Source organism: Phalacrocorax aristotelis, chromosome 2 (genome assembly GCF_949628215.1).
Source record: "Phalacrocorax aristotelis chromosome 2, bGulAri2.1, whole genome shotgun sequence".
NCBI lineage: Eukaryota > Metazoa > Chordata > Aves > Suliformes > Phalacrocoracidae > Phalacrocorax > Phalacrocorax aristotelis.
Window position 1 is genome coordinate 86632743 of NC_134277.1, and position 22565 is coordinate 86655307.

At 39.7% G+C, this 22565-nt stretch overlaps 1 protein-coding gene across 2 annotated transcripts in view; it reads right to left on the minus strand.

Moving 5' to 3' along the window:
- Positions 1–22565, minus strand: part of TRIO (trio Rho guanine nucleotide exchange factor) — a 257022-nt gene that overhangs the window by 71658 nt on the left and 162799 nt on the right. For both annotated transcript variants that reach the window (XM_075084262.1, XM_075084261.1), the window contains exons 26-33: positions 21450–21519; positions 20471–20560; positions 18448–18540; positions 13596–13707; positions 11338–11528; positions 7927–8028; positions 7077–7219; positions 6365–6464 (exon numbers count right to left, since the gene is read on the minus strand). In XM_075084262.1, the coding sequence (XP_074940363.1) occupies positions 6365–6464; positions 7077–7219; positions 7927–8028; positions 11338–11528; positions 13596–13707; positions 18448–18540; positions 20471–20560; positions 21450–21519 (901 nt within the window). The remainder of the gene's footprint in view (positions 1–6364; positions 6465–7076; positions 7220–7926; positions 8029–11337; positions 11529–13595; positions 13708–18447; positions 18541–20470; positions 20561–21449; positions 21520–22565) is intronic.

A 22565-nucleotide genomic window follows, 5' to 3' on the forward strand; every position in this document is an offset into this window, starting at 1 on the left:
AGCCCCAATACGCAAATTACAGGGGGGTAGTACATCTTCAAAACATGCTACCTCCTTCCTCATTGAAAAGTTTCCTGTTACTTTACACTCTTTCTCCATATTATATTAGTTTTCAGTCCATGCAAAACTATGCCAAAGGGGAAAAAGTAAAGAGCTTTCCCTTGTTTTCTGGTGTTGATTTATGTTACAGCCTTCTTCAGACAAACTCAGAAACAATTGAAACCATCTGTATGCCTGACGGGGACTAACAGAGAAGCTGATAAAGTATTACTTCACAAGGTGTCCAGTGCAGACCAAATTTTTCTCAGGAGAGTCCACATCCATCCCCAATCAGTACAAGCACCAAGACAACAAAAAGTTGACACTTTCCAGAAACTGCATCTAGTCTTTGTATTTTCTCCTAAATAACTACAGCAGCATAGATGTGGTGCGCAGCTTGCTTTCCTGACCCTTCACTTCCTATAAAGAGAGATTAAAATATACTTTGTGACCGATGCAACGGCCACATGTTTTGGCTTTAATAGAGATGTTATTTATTCTCTTTCCCCTAGCTTAAAAGAAAAAAAAAAAAAACAGAAAAAAGGTAAGATCTCAGATTTTATATTCACTATTTTATATAATATTAAGCTAAATGAAAAAGCGAACAAAAGCAGTCAGTGGCTACATCAGAAACTACTCAATCACAAAAAAAATCTGTCTTTCAGACTGCGTGGGAATCAGATATCCTAGCTGATTCCACTGAAATTCAATTTTCAATCACAGTTCAGCAGAGTGTGTAAGACACTGCCTGCACACTGTTTTTAGTTCTACACCATCCTCAAACATGCACTAATGCTGTTAGATGCAACTTAGTGCAGGACTTCTCCATTGCTGTCTACCACACGGAAAACAATGATGTTCTCTACCCAGCACACATTTATGTCATCATGGAGAACTGACCAAAAAAAGCATTTACCAGTTTTCCCCTCCTTTGGGATAACAATACTTCTTTTTCCCTGCAACAGTTATGGTTAGGAAATGCTGCTTTCCTCTTTGTTTCATTGCTCGGTTTCTCTCCATAACATACTTTCTGAAAGCAGTTTCATCTTTTGCACTGATTAAATACAGTTGGACAGCAAGGAGTGTCTGTGATTAAGCGTGTTGCTCAACAGCTGTTGCTGGACAGCTTTGGCAAGGCCCTCTAGGCTGGCTGGAGGGAAGAGCTAGAGGCACAGCAGAACCGAGAGACTGACTTGCACAGAACAGAAGAGAGTTACAAACTATCTAAATCCAAATTTAGGCTGAACAAGGGCTTTATATACTTTATCCATCCTTCTCAAGAAACCCTTTATGTAAACTGAATTAATCACGCATGATAAAAATAAATGAGGCTATGTCTGAAACATGGAAACCAGAGAGACAGAGACAAGATGAGAGACAAAAGCCAGACAGAAATACAACTGCAGATTAAAAAAGGCACAAGGTTTAATTAAACAGCTTATCATGGGACATAGTGTCTTGCTGTGGCTGAAATTAATGTTAACCATCTATGTTCTTCTCTCTGGGGCCTTTTAATCACTGTCACTTGTAGAGAGGAAAAAAAAAAAAAAAAAAAACCCCCAAAAACCCATAATACTCTCACTGGCTGAATACACTCTTAGCATAGGTTTGCTGAAGTCAGAGACACCACACCAAGAGTTCATCTGCCACCAGTATCTGCGAAGATGACCACTGACAAGAGTTCTGCCACATACAACAGGCTTTATATCAGGCCATATAACCTCCTCTCAGGACTGCAAATTAAAATTACTGTCCCATAGTAATTCTACATTGAGAAGGGAAAGGAAAGAGCAGCAGATAAGATTTCTCAATTATTTTAAGTACAAAAATTCTTTAATCCCCCTTTAAAATGGAAACGAGTGTACTGTGGGAAGAAAGAAATGGGAGACAAAAGTTCTGTCTCAAAGAGTATTTTGCTTCAAGCAGGTAGCTGTTCAGACTTGGTTTTTGACTCTGAAAAGAGGCGTATACTCAGAGCCGTGTCTGGCTTTTTACTAGCATTTCTTCTACTGATGGGAGTATTCTCTTCTGCAGTCTCCACTGGCAGAACTGAACACTTGGTTGTCTCCTGCTGCTTCAGTTCTTTTTGTTTTCCAAAGTACTACCACACAAACTTAAAGGAGTGAGAGCATGAGAATGAAATACAAATTCACATACACAGCAGTACAAAGTGTTACCAGCTGGGCACAAAAGACAGTTTGTTAGGAATAAAATATTGCTCCACTGACCACCCAGAGCAGCTAGCATGATTCCTACTATTTAGGATAACACTCTATGACAGCTCTTCTTCTAAAAGCTTCTCACCACCTCAGCTACCAAAATAGTAGTTTGGATTATTTCACATTTCTACGAGCTCACTTAGTATGAGCATGAAAAGACCTATCAGACCTACAGTGTTTCCTTCAGCCTCCCCATTTAATTTCCTATGCATTGGATCAAGTTCAAAAGACGATGTTAAAATCAGATTAAGCCCTGAGGCTACGAACTGTTGAAAGGTGGAATCAATGGGCCAAGTGTCATCTCTTTTATTTGTTAGCCACCTAAAATGCAGGCTACACAGCTACAGAAGGTGAACGGAGGAAATGCTGTGAAAGGCGAAGAGCGACATGTTTACTGAGACGGGCACAGTAAGAGCACTCATGCAGAAAATTGAGATGCTTTGACAGAGTCGAAGTCTCCCTCGCAAAAAAAATGTATATTTCTCTGGACTCCATTGTCACTTCCAATACTTCAGGATGGGTCTGTGCTATGGATGTATTTAGCATGTCTTGCAATATGAAGATATATCCCATGATATTAAACACAGGCTGGAAAAGGATCTTATCTAAGTCCATGTCTTTCTCTTCCTCTATAGCACAATCAGCTACATCTATGTGAATCATGATTAACTTTTATCCAAACTGCTCTCAAAGACCTCCAGTTACAGAGATTCCCCCGCCTTCACAACTACCCTACTCTAGGGTTTCACACATTTTCACATCGATTTAAAAAAAAGTATGACTGCAATCTTTTAGTAAAACTAAGTCCTTTGATCTCATCCCATCCACTGAAAATATGGGTAAATGACTGGTCTGTAACTCTGTAGTAGCTTCACCTTTTCTTTAGACTTATTAGTCTGAACTCTTTATCTTGCCTTGTAAGTTATGTTTGGTAGACATCTAATCAGTCTCCCCCCCACCCTTTCCCCTGGAACTCTTCCAATGGCCCACTAATTTGCTAAAATTCTGTTCTCAAAATTGGACGCAGTATCTAGTAGAGGCCTTATGAGTGCTGAGTAAAGAATGAGGACTTAACGTCCTGCAGCTCAGCATCCTATTTCAACAAGCCAATATAAGGCTGCTTCCCCACCTTCATAATTGCATCACACTGTTAGAATAATAAACAGCTTATGAGCCTGTGCAACTTCTAGATCGTCTCAGAAAATGTTCAGTACTGTTTTGATTAGTAGTTAACTACTTCCACCTATTCACATTAGCTCAAATGTGTTCCTATTAAATTGCATGGTATTTTTGCCAATTAATTTCTCCCATTTCCCAGGACAGTTCTGGATTCTAATTCCACTTTACAATATAGTTTTCAGATTACATGAAGCTGGGAAGGATGTCAGCTCTATAAACGTATGGCCTATTGCATCATCCCAGTCATTACTGAAAAGCAACATGCAACAGTGGAGCCAACAATCAAAAGTTGCAGTTCTAGCCCTAAAAGCCAGGGTGAACAAGTAAAAAGCTAATCATGAAGTTATTCTCTTTTGTTAAGGCATTTCCAATTGTGTCAGAAAACAGGATGTAAGGAAAGGAGTTCATCTGGACAATACTCAAGCGCTTACTACCAAGGCTAAGGATTTTCAGCTCTTTCAAAGTATACCTCTGAGGAGGTCAGAAAGAGTATGAGTTGTGGATAAAGGATTTAATTCTTGATATTCTCCCTGTATCAAAGCTTAGCACTTCTAACTAAAACATTTATTTTAAAAGAATCAACTGTCTAAATATATAACTGGAGAAAATGAGAGAATGATTTTACTTGGCTGTTGATTAGTATGACATGTTTGCTATTTGTTGTCTTTCCTTAATCACAATAGTGGATAGACACGAACAGAAAAATGTTCAGCAACAACATAAGCCATACAGTGCTAAACATGTTTACCACTTAATTAACACTACTTTAAATTACTTGATGTTTTTCATGTTTCTTAATTTAGAACCCCAGCTCAGTTTGGGACATGCTTCAAATTCAACCGAGGAGTTCCACTGCTCCATCTGGCTAACTGCATCAACAGCACTTGAAGTCCCTAGAACTGTTTCACTCCATCTCTGTAAGACATTCATACATACTTCAAGCTTCTAGGCTGAGAAAAGAACCAATTTTAAACCCCCAAATGGACGGCAGCTAATGAATTTTCAACATACGAAGTGAGAGATTACTTCAGATTCAGCAAGTGTTAAGATATCCTACAGGTTTCACTGGCCTCCTGCCTGTTACTGTTCCTTAATAACTTCTATTTTGTATTTTTAAACAGATTAAAAATTTTCTCTTCTTAATGTATTTAACAAAGCAAAACATATAATACAAACATTGAAAAAGCTATTCTAATAATTCACACACTTTTAAAAAGTGCACAAACAGCAAATTTCTTCCGTGGACATACAATACATCACACAAGTAACTTCCAGGGAGTTACCCGGTTTTCAGTTTGTTTTCCTTGTCAAAGGAAAAGTCTAACAAAAAATTTTATACAATCATGCGAGAACTCAAAGCTACTTTAAAAACAACATTACACTCACCAACCAACTTTAAAACTTAATTTGTCAGGAAAATATTTAAAAGCTTTCTCCATTCCTCCTTCTCTTAACTTATAATCACTGTTGATCAGGTGGTTGGTAAGACTCTTCCTCATGTCAGATTAGAAGACAATCCTGAGGGCATTTCACTTGGCCAACTCTCTTAGCAACTCTCACATGAAATATTACAGGAGGGGCACAACAGGAGACAACCCATGCTATTCCCTAGTAAACAGTACATCACAAACAACTGAAGAGGTGCAATGGTTGTGCATGGCAGCGATGGACTGCATCACCTCCATCTGAAGTTAAGCACAATCCAGTCAGGCTGCGTGCTCACAGCTTGATATCTCAGCCAACGTTCAGGGAAATAAGAGAGAGCATGTCTTGCTTTTGAGTGTGATAGATTACCCAGAGTCTTAAGAACACATAAAAAAAATGAACTAAACTGCTTGCATCCACAACACAGCTTTTGTAAATCACTAAATAGCTAAGTAAGAATGCAAAGAATAAAACACCAAGAGTCATCAAAAGACTTTAAGTGACGTGCAAAAATGCAGGAAACTAACTCTCTTTTAGATGACAATGGGAATGGTCAAAATATTACTCTGACAAACCTATTCACTTAGTTGCCCTCTAATATACTGATTATTTACCTGCATAGTTCAAGTGGCTCATCAGAACAATTTTACCCAATAATGAGGTAATAGGCCCGAAATCCCTAACGACATTTTCAAGTAATTTGCTACACAGCTTTTATGTTTTCACTCATTACTATGTTTGACAAACTTCTATTATCCATCTCTACCTCCCTCCAGAGTCCTAACACTTCCCACTTGCTGGAAATCTTTCAATTCCAAAGTAACAGATACATGTTTCATATAAGATTTTTTACCCTTTTGATACTTCTCTTTTACCCATGAGAAACTCTGGCCGAGTTATCCTTATGGGATAGCCCAGCCAGAATCATATAGACAGAGATAGAGGAAAGGAAACACTAGCACTAGTATCATATGATAGTGTTGTGGGTTACTTGTCTTTAACATGGAGATTTCTATCAGCTCTTATGCAGGAAGTGAACACTCTTACTCTCCAACCCATGAACACTGGATAGGGTTTTTCCTTCACAAAAGTAACTGCGTGACAACCACCAACCTCAAGCTAATACAAAAAGCAGATGGTATGCTTTCAGGAAGGCTGAGACCGACATCAAGAAAAATTCTGTGCACAAGTATCAAATTTTATTTCCATAAAACTTTCTTTTTAAAAGTGGGACACAGCTTTGAACAACCTGCAGAAGAGAGGGGACCACGATGGTTTCAGTTTGGAACAAACATAATTCCTTCATGACTTACACATTTAAACAATCACCTCTGCTCCCCCATGGTATCAAGATATCTTCTCTATTGCATACAGCTATTTTTAAGAGACTGAATATTTCCATGCCTCCTATCTGAAGGTACTAAGGACTAATCTTGGGTGGTAACTCACACTAAGGGATGAACAATTTCCTCTCAGACCAGAGCAATACCTGGGAAACTTACCTTATCGCTGTCTAGTGTGTTCTGTGAGGTTCGTGACGCAATTGAAATAGTATCAGGTTGGCTGCTGCCATCTCCCTGACTGTCCAGGTCCTCACCGTCTCTGCAAATAATTCAGTTTTCATTACAGTATTAGCACTGTGTTTGTAACACGTTAGTCCCTACTTGGAACTCTACAGAAGGGGCGCCTAGACAGTGTGGCAATGGACATCAGCCAAACTAGCTGATGCAAAAATCAAATATTCAGCACTTAATACTTTGTTTCGTGCTTTAAGAGAGCAAATTTGTTTGCTCAAGGTCTATATCATGTACAATTAAGGCAACAGCCAACCAGCCAGAACTATGGCAAGAAACTCACACAGCCACTTAGCCAAAGCTAGCAAGCAGAGTACTCAGTCACACATTTTAAGCGCCATGAAAGGAAACCAAGGACCTGAATAAATGCATGCATAATTGTAAAAATCTAAAAATGTACAGCTATCCTGTATTGCAGTTCTATATCCCTTCTGTAATGGTTGAATATACACAAGTCAGGGACTCTTCAGAGCAGCAATCTCAAGTTGCGACAAACTGGAAATTAATTATAAGATAAAGCTGGTCACAGTGACTCTTGGTTTTGTCCAATTCACTGAAAGTCATTAGTAATTCAACACTACAGAGGAAAGAGTGCTGCTGTGTACTTAAGAGATCTCTGATTTTTTTAAATACTACTTACCTTCTTCCTTTCTGTTTTGTTGTTGGTGCAGTTTTGGGGATGTGGATTGGCTCTTTCAATGCTCCTTTCAGATGAATGGTCCTTTCTTGTATCACTTCCCGGATGTGTTTGATCCAGTCCTGTTTATTCTCTATACTGGATGCCTTTAATATGTAAAAGAAACAAAACCCCCACAATGGACTATTATAGTTGAGAAGATCCACAAATACAGTCAACTAATAAACACAAAGAGGAAGGCGTGAAGAATGACTTCGTGAATAATTTTTGAAAACTTGAACAGAGAAAGGGAACTTCAAGCTAGTTGTCTTTATTTTGAATCACCAACACTACTTTACACTTCTCAACATTATTAATTTAAAAAACATTTTGTTTTAGATTCAGATTCCTCTTCCATAACTTGAAGGCTAAAGCCCTGTATGCGTCTCATACGAGACAGGGTGGATTTACTTACTTAAATAACACCAGTAGTAACACCTTGAACACTGGTATTTGGAGTAGACGACCTTTAAGGTCGCTTCCAACCCAAACTATTGTATGACTCTATGCCATGATTTGTCTGTGACACATCGTTGCTCTGTCAGCTAGTGGCTGATGTCTTCAAGCTTCAAGTCCATGGGATCAAAACTCTTACTACTATGATTTGTGAAAGAAAGGTTGTTTAATCCTTCAGCAGACCACGCAGATTCCCCTGTGCTGTCAAGTTATGCGAGTTCTTTACACACAAAGGAAACTCATCTGCCAGCAGCTGTCCCTCTCAAAGCAGGAAAAGTCATCACTTGTTGCCTTTCCAACAAGCATGAACAACTACAACACTTAGTATAGACTGTACAAGCACATCTGCTAAAATTACCTTGAGAACAATTTTGTTGTCTGAAGTTGGTGTCCTTCCAACCCATAGAGCAAACTTGCAGGGATCTCCTTCTACATGTTCTGTGACACCCAGTTCAGAAGTCTGGAATCAAGAAAAATTTGTTAGGATGACACAATGATTTTTTCTCAGAAGCCACAAAGGAATGCTGATATTCTAAATAATTGAGCTCTGCTATTTAAAGATATTTTTTGAAGCTTAACTCTAACTCATATGCTAGAGAGAATCCTTTATTCTGGTGGCAGCGGAGGGGTTTCTTCAAAAAAAGGGAAGAACTACAAGTTAATACTTTTTCCTGTAAGGTTAACAACAAACAATAGCATTTATAATCTGAAAAGCCAAATTCCTTATTTTACATTTTTGACTTGACAATAAAAGCCTAATAACACTAAAAAAGGTGCTTGGTGAAAAATAAGTGTTGGCATCTCTCCTTGTTGATTTCCATCAGGGAACACTCATTACTTATTGATTTTTATGTTTTCTCTTGGATAAGATCTGCTTAAGAATTGTCTGGGTATCTTCTAAAACTTGATCTCTTTTCTGCCAAAGGAGCCTTTCCTAGCGTGTTTCCTTCCCTATGAAACAGATGAAATAATTCAGAAATGCATTTTCCCTGGAGAATTTTGTGGGACAACTACATTAACAATCAGTTTTTGGGCATGTTCTAATGTCAGACCTTAACAGCTAATTATAATCCAAAATGTTTTCATTTTCCAATTGGAACAACACCTCAATCATGTGAATTGGCTTCCAGTTAAACAATCCATATAGGCTGTGCTCCAAAAAAAAAAAATCAACTAAGAAATATAGGTCAAAGTACAGGAACCCTCATTCCAAAAGACAGCTGCTAAGCATTCTTACATTATTAGAAGCTATATTTTCCTCCTCATACACATCATCACTAGCATATACACAGCTCATTACAAGAGATGTTGGATACACGGTACCTGAGCAAAGGTAATTTTTTTTTCTTGTCTCACTTAGATGCCAACTTGTTTTGTTGTTTGGTTTCACTCCCCCCCACCCACCAAGAAAAACTCAGTCCCCACACATCCACCCTTTCAGCTTTGTAATCTCTTTTTGGTAAAGTGGACTCTTCTCCACTGAAATACTTAAAAGTCTGTGATGTGTTTTAAACTTGACTCACCAACCAAGCTTTTTAACTATGTGTGTCAAAAAGCTTGTTAAATGATTAATCCAATATTACATTATGTAACTCAAAGAAAATATACCCCACTGCACTGCCCAATATAAAGTCTGAATAGGCAAGACAGTACAGTTTTTAACATTGTTTATTTTTAAGAGGCTAGTAAATTTACAAGCCTTGGTACGCTTGTGGATATTATTAATTTTATGAGGGACAACTGAAGGCCAATGCAGTAGATGTCTGTTGAGTAAGGAGTGGCAAAGCCGACATACATTGTTCGCTGTCCCTTTCAATACTGGCAGGCATCAAGTGAAATTAGTGGGAGGGAGTCAGGTTCAAAACCCAACGCACGGAGGTTGGCCTAGGCCCAATATGTAGTTGAGCAATATAACTGTGCCAAAGGACGCTGTAAATGTTAAAAGTCTGCATGAGGTCCAAGGACAAGCTCAGGGATGAGAAATCCATTGTGGGTTATTGAATGCACATAAACCACATTCAGGTGAGGAAGCTCCTGAACTTCCCGTTACTGGTGACTGGGAGAGTGTTCTGGCAAAGTAACGCTTGCCTTGTTCCCATAGCCCTCCTTAGGCATTTGCTTTTGGACACTTTATCCCTTGTCAAAGGAGTTCATTAACACATTCTTCCACTAATACAAGTCATGCCACTGAGTATCCTATGCTGGAAAAACCACGATGGTCATCACACCCGAAGTAAAGAGAAGGACCTCAACTTCTGTAACACCACCTTCCAGAGGCAGGAGACACGATAGCGTGCTAAAAAGACCTTTGGCTCAAATCAACACACATGCTTTCAACATCCGTATGAATGCTTTTTCTAAAGATCAGACTATAAGAATTGCTGTAATAGTAAGCTGCACTACAGGATATTTTGCCAAATAGAATATGAAGGCAAAAAGATATGCATACATTTTAAAAATGAGGCACAATGAGAGTCTTCAAGGTTTCCAGCAACTTCTCTAAGACCCAAGGCTATTGCTAAATTCTTGCCAGAGGAAGTGAAATGACAAGCTTATGGGACCCATTTTTCAGCTGTGTCTCCCCTCCCATGTAATGCCTTGGCAGCTGATATTACCCTCCAGTATACCAGAAATTTTTTGTATTTCAAGGTCTTGAGAGCACCAAAAAAAGGTGCAATCAACAAAGCAGCTGCAGCTGTATTACCTGCTACCTACCTTATATCAGGAAGAAGAGCAAGTGTTGGAAATTAAGTGACAGAATATGCGAAGTAAGATAGGGAAAAAAAGGGGTTTGTTGAACCAACCTGCTTTACCAGTTTGGACACAGAAGTGGGAAGGGGGAAAGAACGAAGGAAAAGGAGATGAAGTAGGGAGAAAAGGCTCAGTATTTTTATCATCTAGACTTAGCCATATATCTCAACAGGATCAGTAGAAGAATAATGTCTTTTAGAACATGATTCTGAGGAGTAATTTCAAGTTCTTGTTCTAAACTGTCTAGCAGAAAAGTTATTCTTGCCTCCAACAGATGCAGAGCAAACCATAAGAGACTATCTTCTCACTTGGCTACCTAAATTTACAGGGCGTGAATACTGCTCTTGCCCAAGTCATCCAATGATACAGGAAGGGAAAGACAGAATTCCAGGGTCACATTTTGTAAAGCATACATGCTACAAATGAGGAAAGCAAAAGCAGATTTTTTTTTTAAAGTGGAGAGAGAAACATTCTCATCTTTAGATTCTTTCAGTAGACCATGAGAGCTAACATTTTATTTACGAAGTATTATTGCAAGGCTACTAGTCTCAGTAGACATTCTGGAATGAACTTGTCCATAACAAGGAGTTGTTGCCTTTCCAGATCAGTATGTGTAGAATATCCACCAAAATGGATCCTTAACATTGATATTACTACAACAGCAAGAGTAAACAAGCAAGATGAAAGCAGCTTGTCAATTCCTTCCATCCTTCTGCTTTATATACAAACGAGCCTTAAAGAACAAGGAATCACGCAATTAACACAAAATCAGACCAGCCCAGTCTTGATTTTCCTTTGTCCTGACACACCAAAATTGACACATAGCCTTCAGTATTTGCTTTCAGCCTACTCTTTCTCCTCAAAACTTATAAGATTCAGTCTACACATTCCAAAGCTGTTCTCTCAGTGTACTACAATAGTTGTTCAAGTTCTTCAGAGACATTTAAATCATCTGAGCTTAGTCACAGTCTAATCTAGACAGTTCTCTAAATACGATCACTTGTTCTCCCATACTTACGAACAGTTTACTCTTGTAAATGTACTTGCTCCTTCCACTGGAGTCCTTTACTTCTTTACTGAAAACCAAGGACATCTCAAAAAGGAAAAGGTGCCTCTCTCTTCCCTTTCGAATTAGAGTTTTGGGGTCCCACACTTGGAAGGATTCTTGAAGGATGAGCTCTCCCTGAGATTCTATATTTTCATCAAAGCCTAAAAACCCAAGGAGAGGAAAGGTTCACCATAAAAAGTTGATACTATGAGAAAACTAAAAGCAGAGCTTTTGTTTATTAAGTGATCTGGTTGTTTTTTGTTTAGTTTGGTGGTTTTTTTTTGTTTCCCCACCCCCAATACAGCTCGTGAAAGACAGGATTCCAAGAAACCAATACTAAAAACAGGACTTGATTTCAACATTTCAATATTCTAAACATAACTGTAGCTCAACCCTAAGTCTGAATTTAGAGATCCAACTGTTAAGAAGTTTATCAACTCTTCTGGCAATATTTCACCAACAAATGACAGATCTTTCTATGTCAGCTTCTGGTAACCTCTTCTGTGAGGTTATTTCGCTTATAAGCTTTCTGCCCTTGTAGAAAGTGAACAACTTGCAAGGACACAGAGAGCACATCAGGTTGTTCTGACATTGGCAAGCTCCCAAACGGCACCTTTTCTACCATGTATGCAATGAGCATGCAAACATGTTCCAAGAAGGAATGAAAAAAGATGGCAGCTTGGAGCTGTTACCATGTTATCAGCCTGCCATTGAGTCACTCCAACATTGATCCACAATAAAGAAATAGCAACTGAATTACTTGTCTTTAGACGTAAAGATGAAGATTAAGAATATCAACAATTTTACTTCCATTGTAGCGGTACAGTGCCCTCCCAGTTTAATATACAGCTTTAGAGCTGCAGGGTAACAGAAATTAGTCTACCATACTCTTCTGAGTGTTATTAAACTGTATTTTAAATACATAATGCTTGCCAATATTCTCTGAACGGAAGACCACCATCCTTCTCAAGAAAACAACAGTTCTCGCTGTTCTAAACAAGGCAACATTATGGAGGAGCATCAGAGGCAAGCTACATCAGGATGTTCATTCAAAATCCTCCAGAGACACAAAGAGGAAATGTGCTCACTGCATTTGTCTAACATGGGATGACTCAAAAATACACGCGATTTGTTATAAAACCAACTTATGTAAAAGATGAGGATATTCTCCAGAGTCTTATCCCCAGTGTTAAAAGATTATTACCAATGCTGCACAGCATTTATAACAACACTGTCACCCAAACAAAGCATTTGGAATTATCCTGCAAACTGACCAACATTGCTATTGTTTAAAATCAGGGAAGACAGGTGATATTGAGCATTCACGTGATCGAGGAGCACATGTCAAACCAAGATGAGTTTTATAGTAACTTGCATAGTACTGGAAATTCCATGACAAGCTCCATTTTACTACTGGAAAACAGAGAGGAGGAAAAGGAATATTGACTAAAAGCACCTGTAAGTCTTTATTCAGCAGCTGCAAGGTAAGGCAGCTCTGCTTTTATCTCAAAAAATTTAAATGCCAAAGAAAAATACCTTTATTTCTAAATGTATGATGGCACCATCATACATGATAATATGCCATTACAAAATAGATTTTGGCATAAAGTTATTCTAAGCACACAGAAGCAATTACATCCAACCATCACTGTCTGCCATGAACATGATTATGCTATTCTGGCTAAGTCTCAGGCTAAATTGGCTTATGCTGAGATTTTACTGCCAGAAGAGACATTTCATTTCAACCAGAAGTCTGTTATGGAACAGGCAGCAAAGCAGATGTGAAAACAACACACTTCTTGGAGACAATTATTTTATACATAAAGCAGCAAAATCACCTCTAATACACTTGCGGTCCTCCTATAAGGAAGCCAAGGATACTTGCTGGAAAAAGTAGCCGAAGCTATTGTATCTGACTGTTCACCTATTACATTTTAGGTGAGTAGTGGAAAACCTTGTTAGCCTACATATTTTTCAGGTCTGCAGTGGCAGAGCTACAGATCAGGATGAAAGAACATTTTAAAAATTTGAAAAACTATACCAGTTGTCGGTCATGATTCGTTTTCCTAAATAAGTTTGCATTTCAAATACCTCCAAATAAAAAGCATATATAATACAATCCCAAAGATAAGAAAATGCTCATATTCTTCAGATCTTCTCAATATATAGTAATATAAAAAGTAAATCTACAGCACATGACTGAATTTGAAAGCCAGTTTGAATCCTACCTTCAAGCATGCTGAGGTGCATGGCATCATTGGCTCGCTTTGGCACACTAAGCATCACCTCCAGGCCATCCTTAATCTCACCTTTACCTTCTTCACAGCACGTCAGCAGCTCCTGCAAAAGATGAGCAAACATGAGCACTCTCTATCATGTGCTTCTACACTAGTATGACAGACAACCGAATGCTACTTCTAACAAGTAAAGAATCATCTTTGGCATGTAAAAGTTTTTAAACTTCTTACTCTGCCAATGATATGACAGCGTATTTTGTATTTATCATTATCTGTTCTTCAAGAAGCAGCCTAAGCTTTCAGTTAACCACCTCTAATTTAAACAAGGTCATGTGCTTAATAAGAAATCTTTAAATTACATTAAGGACAACATTTTTTTCTGATAAGCACAGACATGGCTGTCGGATGCAGTTCTCCATCATTGCCCAGAACAATGCAGCTGACGAGTCATGAAGACGGTGGAAAGCAGGGCAGCAAAAAAGGACTACCCTCCCACCCCCACGTCCGTCTTTGCTCCACTGCACCAAAGACCTGCTCTGTACTGCTGCTGGAAAGAGGATTTACATTGTTTCAAGTATTCAACTTCAAGTAATTCAATTACTCTATTCTGTGTTCACACAGGTAAAAGCATCTTACAGACAAAACTTTTGAATACAAACAAGCATTAACTAAGGGACAGAAGTTAGAGAAAAGAATATGCTGAAATGTTGTTGTGGAACTTTGGGCAAGGAACTGTATCAGCCTTTCAACATCCCACAGATATTAACATAACAACACCTGAGCTGATATTCAAATTTCCTCACATCCTTTGAGCATTTGAACAGTATCAAGATAAAATGTAGCTTACATAACTAAAATGGCATATTATATTCCTTTTATTATTCAAAAGGCCCACTTAATTAATTCCCTCAGGTTAAATTCCTTTTTCCCTTTTAAAAAGAAAGCCAGGTGATTCCTACTATTATCATCATTACACTATTTTCATTTAACTGCCAATACCACCATCACAGAAAAACACTACATCATCACACTTAACTTCCGCATGACAACTACACAGAAGAGTGTAACTAAATATCCCCCAGGAGGCACAGATGAGCAGCAGTTTCAATACCATTTGGAAAAATAAGCAGAACTTCTAAACGGTAAAATGTTTCAGCTATCATTCAAGTTTTGGGCTCTCCATCTTTACATGTTTTACGTCTCTTTTCTTATGGCACGGGGGGAAGAAAACCCAGCAACCACCACATAAATCCATTTTCCTATGCAGCAAAGCCATCTGGCTCTGCAAAACTGGCAAAACTGATCTATCCCATCACTTCAATAATGTATTGGTTAAGGCATATTTAGATTTTAAAAAATAATTGTTGTAATAAATACCCCAAAATTTCTGAAACAGCACAGCCTAACGTATTTCTGTAAGTTGTAACTTAACCAAATTCACCTTTTCACAAGGGGAGAACAGACAATATATTTCAGTTAAAAATGACAGACTTATTGCCATCCAACTTGACCTGAAATAGCCTGCAATGTTTTTCAGAATTTTTAAAAATCACAGATATACACAGAATCATATAGGTTGGAAAAGACCTTTGAGATCATTGAGTCCAACTGCAAACCAAGCACTGCCAAGTCCACCACTAAACCATGTCCATGAGCACCACAACCAAACGCCTTTTGAATACCTCCAGAGATGGTGACTCAACCCTGGGCGGGCTGTTCTAATCCCTGACAGTCCCTTTCAGTGAAGAAATTTTTCTTAATAACCAGACTAAACATCCCCTGGTACAGCTTGAGGCCATTTCCTCTTGTCTTATGTGGGGGAAGACACCAACACCCACCTCCCTCCAACCTCCTTTCAGGTAGTTGTGGGGAGAGAGAACGTTTCCTCTGAACCCCCTTTTCTCCAGACTAAATGACCCCAGTTCCCTCAGCTGCTCCTCATAAGTTTTTGCTCTAGACCCTTCACCAGCTTCATTGCTCTTCTCTGGACACGCTCCAGCAGCTCAATGTCTTTCCTGTAGTAAGGGGCCCAAAACTGAAGACAGTATTGGAGGTGCAGCCTCACCAGTGCCAAGTACAGGGGCACGATCGCTTCCCTGCTCCTGCTGGCCACACTATTCCCGATACAAGCCAGGATGCTGCTGGCCTTCTTGGCCACCTGGGCACACTGCTGGCTCATGTTCAGCTGGCTCTCAACCAACACCCCCAGGTCCTTTTCCTCCAGGCAGCTCTCCAGCCACTCCTCCCCAAGCCTGCAGCCTTGCATGGGGTTGTTGTGACCCAAGTGCAGGACCTGACACAGAGCCTTGTTGAACCCCATACAGTTGTTCTTGGCACATCGATTCACCCTGTCTAGATCCCTCTGTAGAGCCTTCCTTCCCTCAAGCAGACCAAGACTCCTGCCCAACTTGGTGTCATCTGCAAACTTACTGGGGGTGCGCAGTCGTTCCCCTCATCCAGATCATTGATGAAGATACTAAACAGAACTGGCCCCAGCACTGAGCCCTGGGGAACCCGGCTCGTGACTGGCCACCAATTGGAATTAACTCCATTTACTACAACTCTTTGGGCCCAGCCACCCAGCCAGTTTTTCACCCAGCGCAGATTATACTTGTCCAAGCCAGGAGCAGCCAGTTTCTCCAGGACAATGCTGTAGGAAATGGCATCAAAGGCTTTACTAAAGTCCTTCTTACTTCTCCAATAATCAAAACCACTATCATTTCATGATCACTATGCCCAAGGTGGCCTCCAACTACCACATCACCCACAAGTCCTTCTCTGTTCATGAACAACAGGTCCAGCAGTGCACCTTCCCTAGTTGGCTCACTCACCAGCTGTGCCAGGAAGTTATCTTCCACACACTCCAGGAACCTCCTAGACTGTTTCCTCTCCACTGCATTGTATTTCCAGACGACACCTGGTAGACTGAAGTCCACCATGAGGACAAGGGCTAGCGATTGTGAGGCTTCTCCCAGCCGCTTGTAGAATAATTCATCTGCCTCTTCATCCTAGTTGGGTGGTCTGTAACAGACTCCCACCATGATATCTGCCTTGTTGGTCTTCCCCCTGATTCTTACCCATAAACACTCAACCCTTTCATCACCATCATTAAGTTCTAGATAATTCAAACACTCCCTAACATACACAGCTATCCCACTGCTTCTCCTGCCTTGCCTATCCCTCCTGAAGAGTTTATAGCCATCCGTTGCAGCACTGCAGTTGTGCAACTCATCCCACCATGCTTCCGTGATGGGAGGTTGTCCTGCTGTACAATGGCATCCAGCTCCTCCTGTTTATTGCCCATGCTGCATGCATTTGAGTAGAGGCACTTCAGCTGGGCTGTAGTCCATGTCACCTTCTTAGCGGATCACCCCTTAATTCCTTTGTGGTGTTTCACTGGTGTTCCCCTCTTGGCTCCTATTACCTCAGTAGCCCCTAGCACATTTCCGTACAACTTCCGCTGTGTTCCACTGAACCCAGTGCATTTCAGACACACAGGCTGAGTGCCCTTGCTGGCACCCCGTCCCTCTAACCTCGACGTGTCATCCCTCAGCTTGTCTCGGGCAAGCCTGATATTAACCTCCTCCCGCTTCAAGTCTAGATTAAAGCTCTGTCAATGAGCCCTGCAAACTCATGAACAAAGACCCAATTTCCCCTTTGAGAAAGGTGAATCCCATCAGACACCAGCAAGCCTGGTATTGTGCAGGCCATCCCATTGTCAAAAAAACAAAAACAAACAAAAAAAAACCCACAAAATTGTGGCCTTGACACCAGCCATAGAGCCATGTGTTAATAGACTGGGTGCATCTATTCCTTCCAGTGTCACTGCCTGCAACTGGAAGGAGAGAAGTGAAAATAACCTGTGTTTCCAGAGTCCCTTACTAGCCATCTCAAAGCCCTGAAGTCTCTTTTGATTGCCCGTGGGCTACATGTTGCAGCTTCATCACCTTCCGCACGGAAGAGCAGTAATGGGTAATAGTCCGAGGGCTGTACCAGGCTAGGAAGTTTCCTAGCAATGTTCTTAACCCAGGCCCCAGAAAGGCAGCAGACTTCCCTAAGAGGAGGATCTGTCCAGCATATTGGACCCTCTGTCCCCTCAGAACGGAGTTGCGTCCAATCATCCATGGCGGTTCTCAAGTAGAAAGGGGAGACACAGAGCAGTTACAGTGCTTTTGTAGGCAGCTATTACAGAACAAGCAAGGCCACCTAACAGAGAGACCTAGCACGGTTCAAGAACATTGCTGCTCAGTCAACAAGACATCTGTCCACTGAGTGAAAGCTCTAACTACAGGTTTCCAAAAGTTCTGTTTATTTTAACAGCTACTATTTGCTTGACATTTCCAGGCAACATTACAAGTAAGAACTGTTTGTCCAACAGCTCTACAGGTGCTCAGTGTGTGTGTATATATACACATATATTTACATATTTTAAATTATATTTTTATATACATAAAAATGTATAAAAAGATACATTTTATAGTACTTAATACCATAAACATAGCTAATGGCTTGCCAAAATTTATTGCAGAGACCATTACAAAAATGTGCCTGTCTATATGGCCATGAATTACTTTTTCACTCTGGAAATACAAATTATATTTTCTAAGGAAACATTAGTAGAGAGTTATCTTTTTTGATTTACAGGAATCTGGATAAAGGGTTGCTTACTTATGCCTTCTTTCATTTTCAGTGGTCTCCTAAAAAATATCACAGCGATATTTGAGGCTGGCCAGGATGCTGTAGTCTCAGAGTGCAGACTAAAAAAAGCCCTCCTGATTTCAGCAAGAACTTGGCCTTCTTAAGAACACCAGAATCAGATTAAGACCTCTGAAATAACACTGACCTTTAAAAGCAGCTGATATTTTGTTATCCTTTGGACAGGTTTGATAAGGTAAGAAGAGATAGAGTTGGCCAGTCCATGTCGTTGTTGTATCTCCTGGATGAAAAACACAAACATTTGAGAACTGTGAGCACCAACAGATACAGACTGCTTTGAGATCTGTGCAATAATATACATTAACTACAAATTCTATTTTAGCAAGGAAAAACAGAAAAAGACAGGGTGACAATATGTTCCAGCCACACCAAATGGTTATGTTGTGTATCTGCCTGCTGACTTTGTATAAACAAAAGATTATTACCTCCAGGGGTACCTGTGAAGCATTTAAAAAAACCTAAATGCAAATAGCAACGATTAGAGATATCGAACATGTGGCAATGCCTTTTTTTTAAAATTAATTAAAATCAGTATTTCTTTTGTTACTTGAAAGAGAGACAAGAAAAACTTCAGTGTTTTGGGGAACAGCCAGGACTATCACAGGAAGGCTGAGGTGGAGATTTCTCAGCATCACCTGCTAGTTTAACCGTTCATAGTGACAGAAAGCATTTTCCCCCACAAGGGGGAGCACAAAGTAACATTTTCCGACTAAAGAAAAGAGGTTACCAAACACAAAAGACGACAGCCACTTACAGACAAAAAAGAATGACCTCCACAAAGTTGGAAAAGGCAAATAGAACTAGATACTAATAATTAGATTTCAAGTACTGATCACGGTTGAACTTCAAGGCTAGAGCTTGCCATTTATCACCGTATCGGATATATTTTAACCACACAATTCCAAACAGCGAGTTATGTACCACAGCTGTATGTTTTCTAAACATTATTATAGTTATCAGAAATTCCCAACATGGGATATACATGACATTTTCACATGGCCCAGTGGTGGACAATGGAAGCTCTTGAAGTTACCTGTGCACAGAATTTGGTCTTCACACTTCTAATCCACTTCAGGCGGATTAGGAGATGGATACCTCTGGATACACTGGTTAAGACAGAGGGATCAAAGCAGGTGGTGGCAAGAACATATTTCTAGTATAGTTTTATCAGAGGCCATTGTTATTTTTTAAAATAGTATTTACTAAATTTTATTAGAATATTTTTTGTCCTGTCTGATTCCCTGTACCTTATCTGTTCTTCAAGCGCTGGAAACTTAACACAGGTTCCACAGAAAGGCTTTACCTTACAATGTTTAGAATCCCCGTCTCCTCAGTGACAGACTTTTGAAATTAAGCCCAAGTGCTTCAGGGGATTTTTTTGTTTGGTTGTTTTTTTATATCCTTCCCTCTAGTTCTACAAACAATTCTAGAAAAGTTTCTGGTGTCACTACACAGCTGGTGACTCTGCACAGTGGAGCAGGAAACAAAAAGGGGTGGAGAGCACTGTAATTGAATCACCTCTAAATACATGTTCAACCAAAGCACCCCAGCAAATGCACAAAGCCCTCCAGTGTGGCCAAAATTCCCCAGCTAGTGCAGTTCCCTGACACCTCAAACAGCTGCTACCTTTTGGTCCTTTCTTAAGTGGAATATTACGTGTAGAACAAGTAACCTAGGAACTGATGAGCAAGGTGGGTGGTTTAGCAGGTCTGAATAGTGCTAGTCCACTGAATTACCACTACCTTTGATTACAATTTAAAGGTGCTCCAACAAATTTAACGAATATTTCCTTCTTTACTACATACAATGCAAACTACGCACATCAAAATGCTAAGATTTGCAGAATGAGCTTGTGAGAGCTGAAGATTCATGTCTTGGCTGTTGCTGCCTGAACCTGCTTCCAGTTCTTAACTGCTCTGGTATGCGACAGCGACTTTTTACATTTGATTTGACAGCTTCATGAGACCAACTGAGCAATGTAAGTTAATCATATGAGATATACAATTGATTTGCTTAAGCTGACATTAAATTGCAGCATTAGTACCAGGAAACTTTCATTTTTTAAAAAGAAATTAGGCACTCAGCACAACTGCAAGTACAGGATTCAAACTGCCAAGACATACTTTTAGAGAGGGACACAAAGTACTTACATCAAAGTATGCTCCTGCATGTTCTAGTATCAGCTGGGTAGAATCTGGCTTATTTTTACAGTAAGTAACATACATTTGGAATTTGTCTGCCTGCAGAACAAAATGGAAATTTACACAGGTTATCAGAGAGCATAATTTCTGTCTCAAGAAGTTTTTACAAAGTTATCAGAGAGCATATATTCTCTCTGAAGAAATTAAATTATACAGAATTATTTTCCCATTTGAACTGGCAGCATAAGAAAATACATCAGGCAAGTAAGACTGAAAACAATAGCAATGTATGCAAAAGAGGGTTATTCACAGGTAAGACAAAGATACTGAACCAAACCTGCCACATGAGGATAGGCTGGGAGAACAGGGATTGTTCAGCCTTGAGAAAAGGAGGCTCAGAGGGGATCTCATCACCATGTACCAGTACTTAAGGGGTAGCTGCAAAGAAGATGGAGACTCCCTTTTTACAAGGAGTCCCATGGAGAGGACAAGGGGGAATGGACACAAGTTGCTCCTGGGGAGATTCCGATTGGACACCAGAGGGAAATTTTTCACAGTGAGGACAGTCACCCATTGGAATAATCTCCCCAGGGAAGGGGTTGACTCAGCCACACTGGTCACCTTTAAGAGTTGTCTGGACAGGGTGCTGGGCCATCTTGTCTAGACTGTGCTCTTCCTAGAAAGGTTGGACTAGATGATCCCTGAGGTCCCTTCTAACCTGGGATTCTGTGATTCTGTGTGATTCTGTGAAACCTGAACACAGGTTTAGGCAACTTGCATAACTTCAAGAGGAGCAAAGCATTGTCATCTGACAAGAGTGCCTTAATTTTTTTTTTCCCAGTTAAAGATGCACACATTTTTATTCAAATTTGAAGGAAGAGGTGCTTCTACAAATTCTACAAATTTATAAGGGACCTGAGAGCAAGGACCCATCCCTTCATGCTTCCTATCTCCCTTGTTACTTCTAAACATAAGTCTGACTCATTACCCATGTAACGAAGCAGTGTCCAACATCTTCTGGTAACTGTTCATATTTTTCCAGCTCCTTGAGGAATATACTATGGGTACAAAAGAAAAAACCAGTATAAGGCACATGAAACATTCATTAGAGCAGCTGATACTGATCTATTGTCTGTGAATAAAGACAGTTAGAAAACTTGCTGTAATTCATAGTAATAGCATGAATTAAAGAAATAAAGATAACTGGAATGGATCAAAATGTGTACTAACAGTACTAATACAAAATGTAATTCAATACAAATTCTGATGTGAAGATCAGATACTGATCAAGCAGACATGCAGTTAACAGTTACTAAATTTGTGTACTCTTATGTGCTATTGTCCATCAAGAAGGTTTCCTTCTGTTTCAGTTTCAAGAAAAGTTTACCCTTCATATCAAGAGAAAATGGAAGTGACTTGCTTTTTGGACGCTCAAGTTAATCCAAAGCATACAATGGAATGTAAAAATCTGTTTCTGGAATATGCTAGGTATATTTTATTACTTAAAAGAATCATCACTCAATACAAATGCTAACGAATTAACAAAAACGGAAGATTCAGAACAAGACTTCTGTATACACATCTGCCTAGGAACCATTTCATTCAAAAGAAGTGTAGTGGACAAGCCTCATGTTCTTCACTCAAGTAAATGTAACAATGGTGGGGCGTCTCCACAGAAGGTCCAAAGAGCCAAAGAAGAGGAGGGAGCCCTACTCTTTCCCACTAGCAGTCACACCTGGAAATCAGGAATGAGGATTCTGAAGGAATAACAAAGTCTTAAACTGATGCTTGAGCTATACCTGTATTCTATTGTGTTCAGTGGTTTCCATCTCCTTAGGATAACTGGAAGCCTACAGCAAAATTTTTATGTATACAAATAATTTCCTAAAAGCTGAAAGAAGTCCAAGACTGAAAAAGACAGTTTCTAATGGTGCACCTACCTGGCTGCAAAAAGCAACAACTGAAACAATTTAGCAATGTGAGAAGAAATCCTTTAGATCTTGTATGGAAAAGCATCCATTATTCATATGCACAATATTTTCACTAGGAAATCCCTCAGGTCATCATTTGGATTTAGCAGTAACATGGAAATGGAAGATAAGTC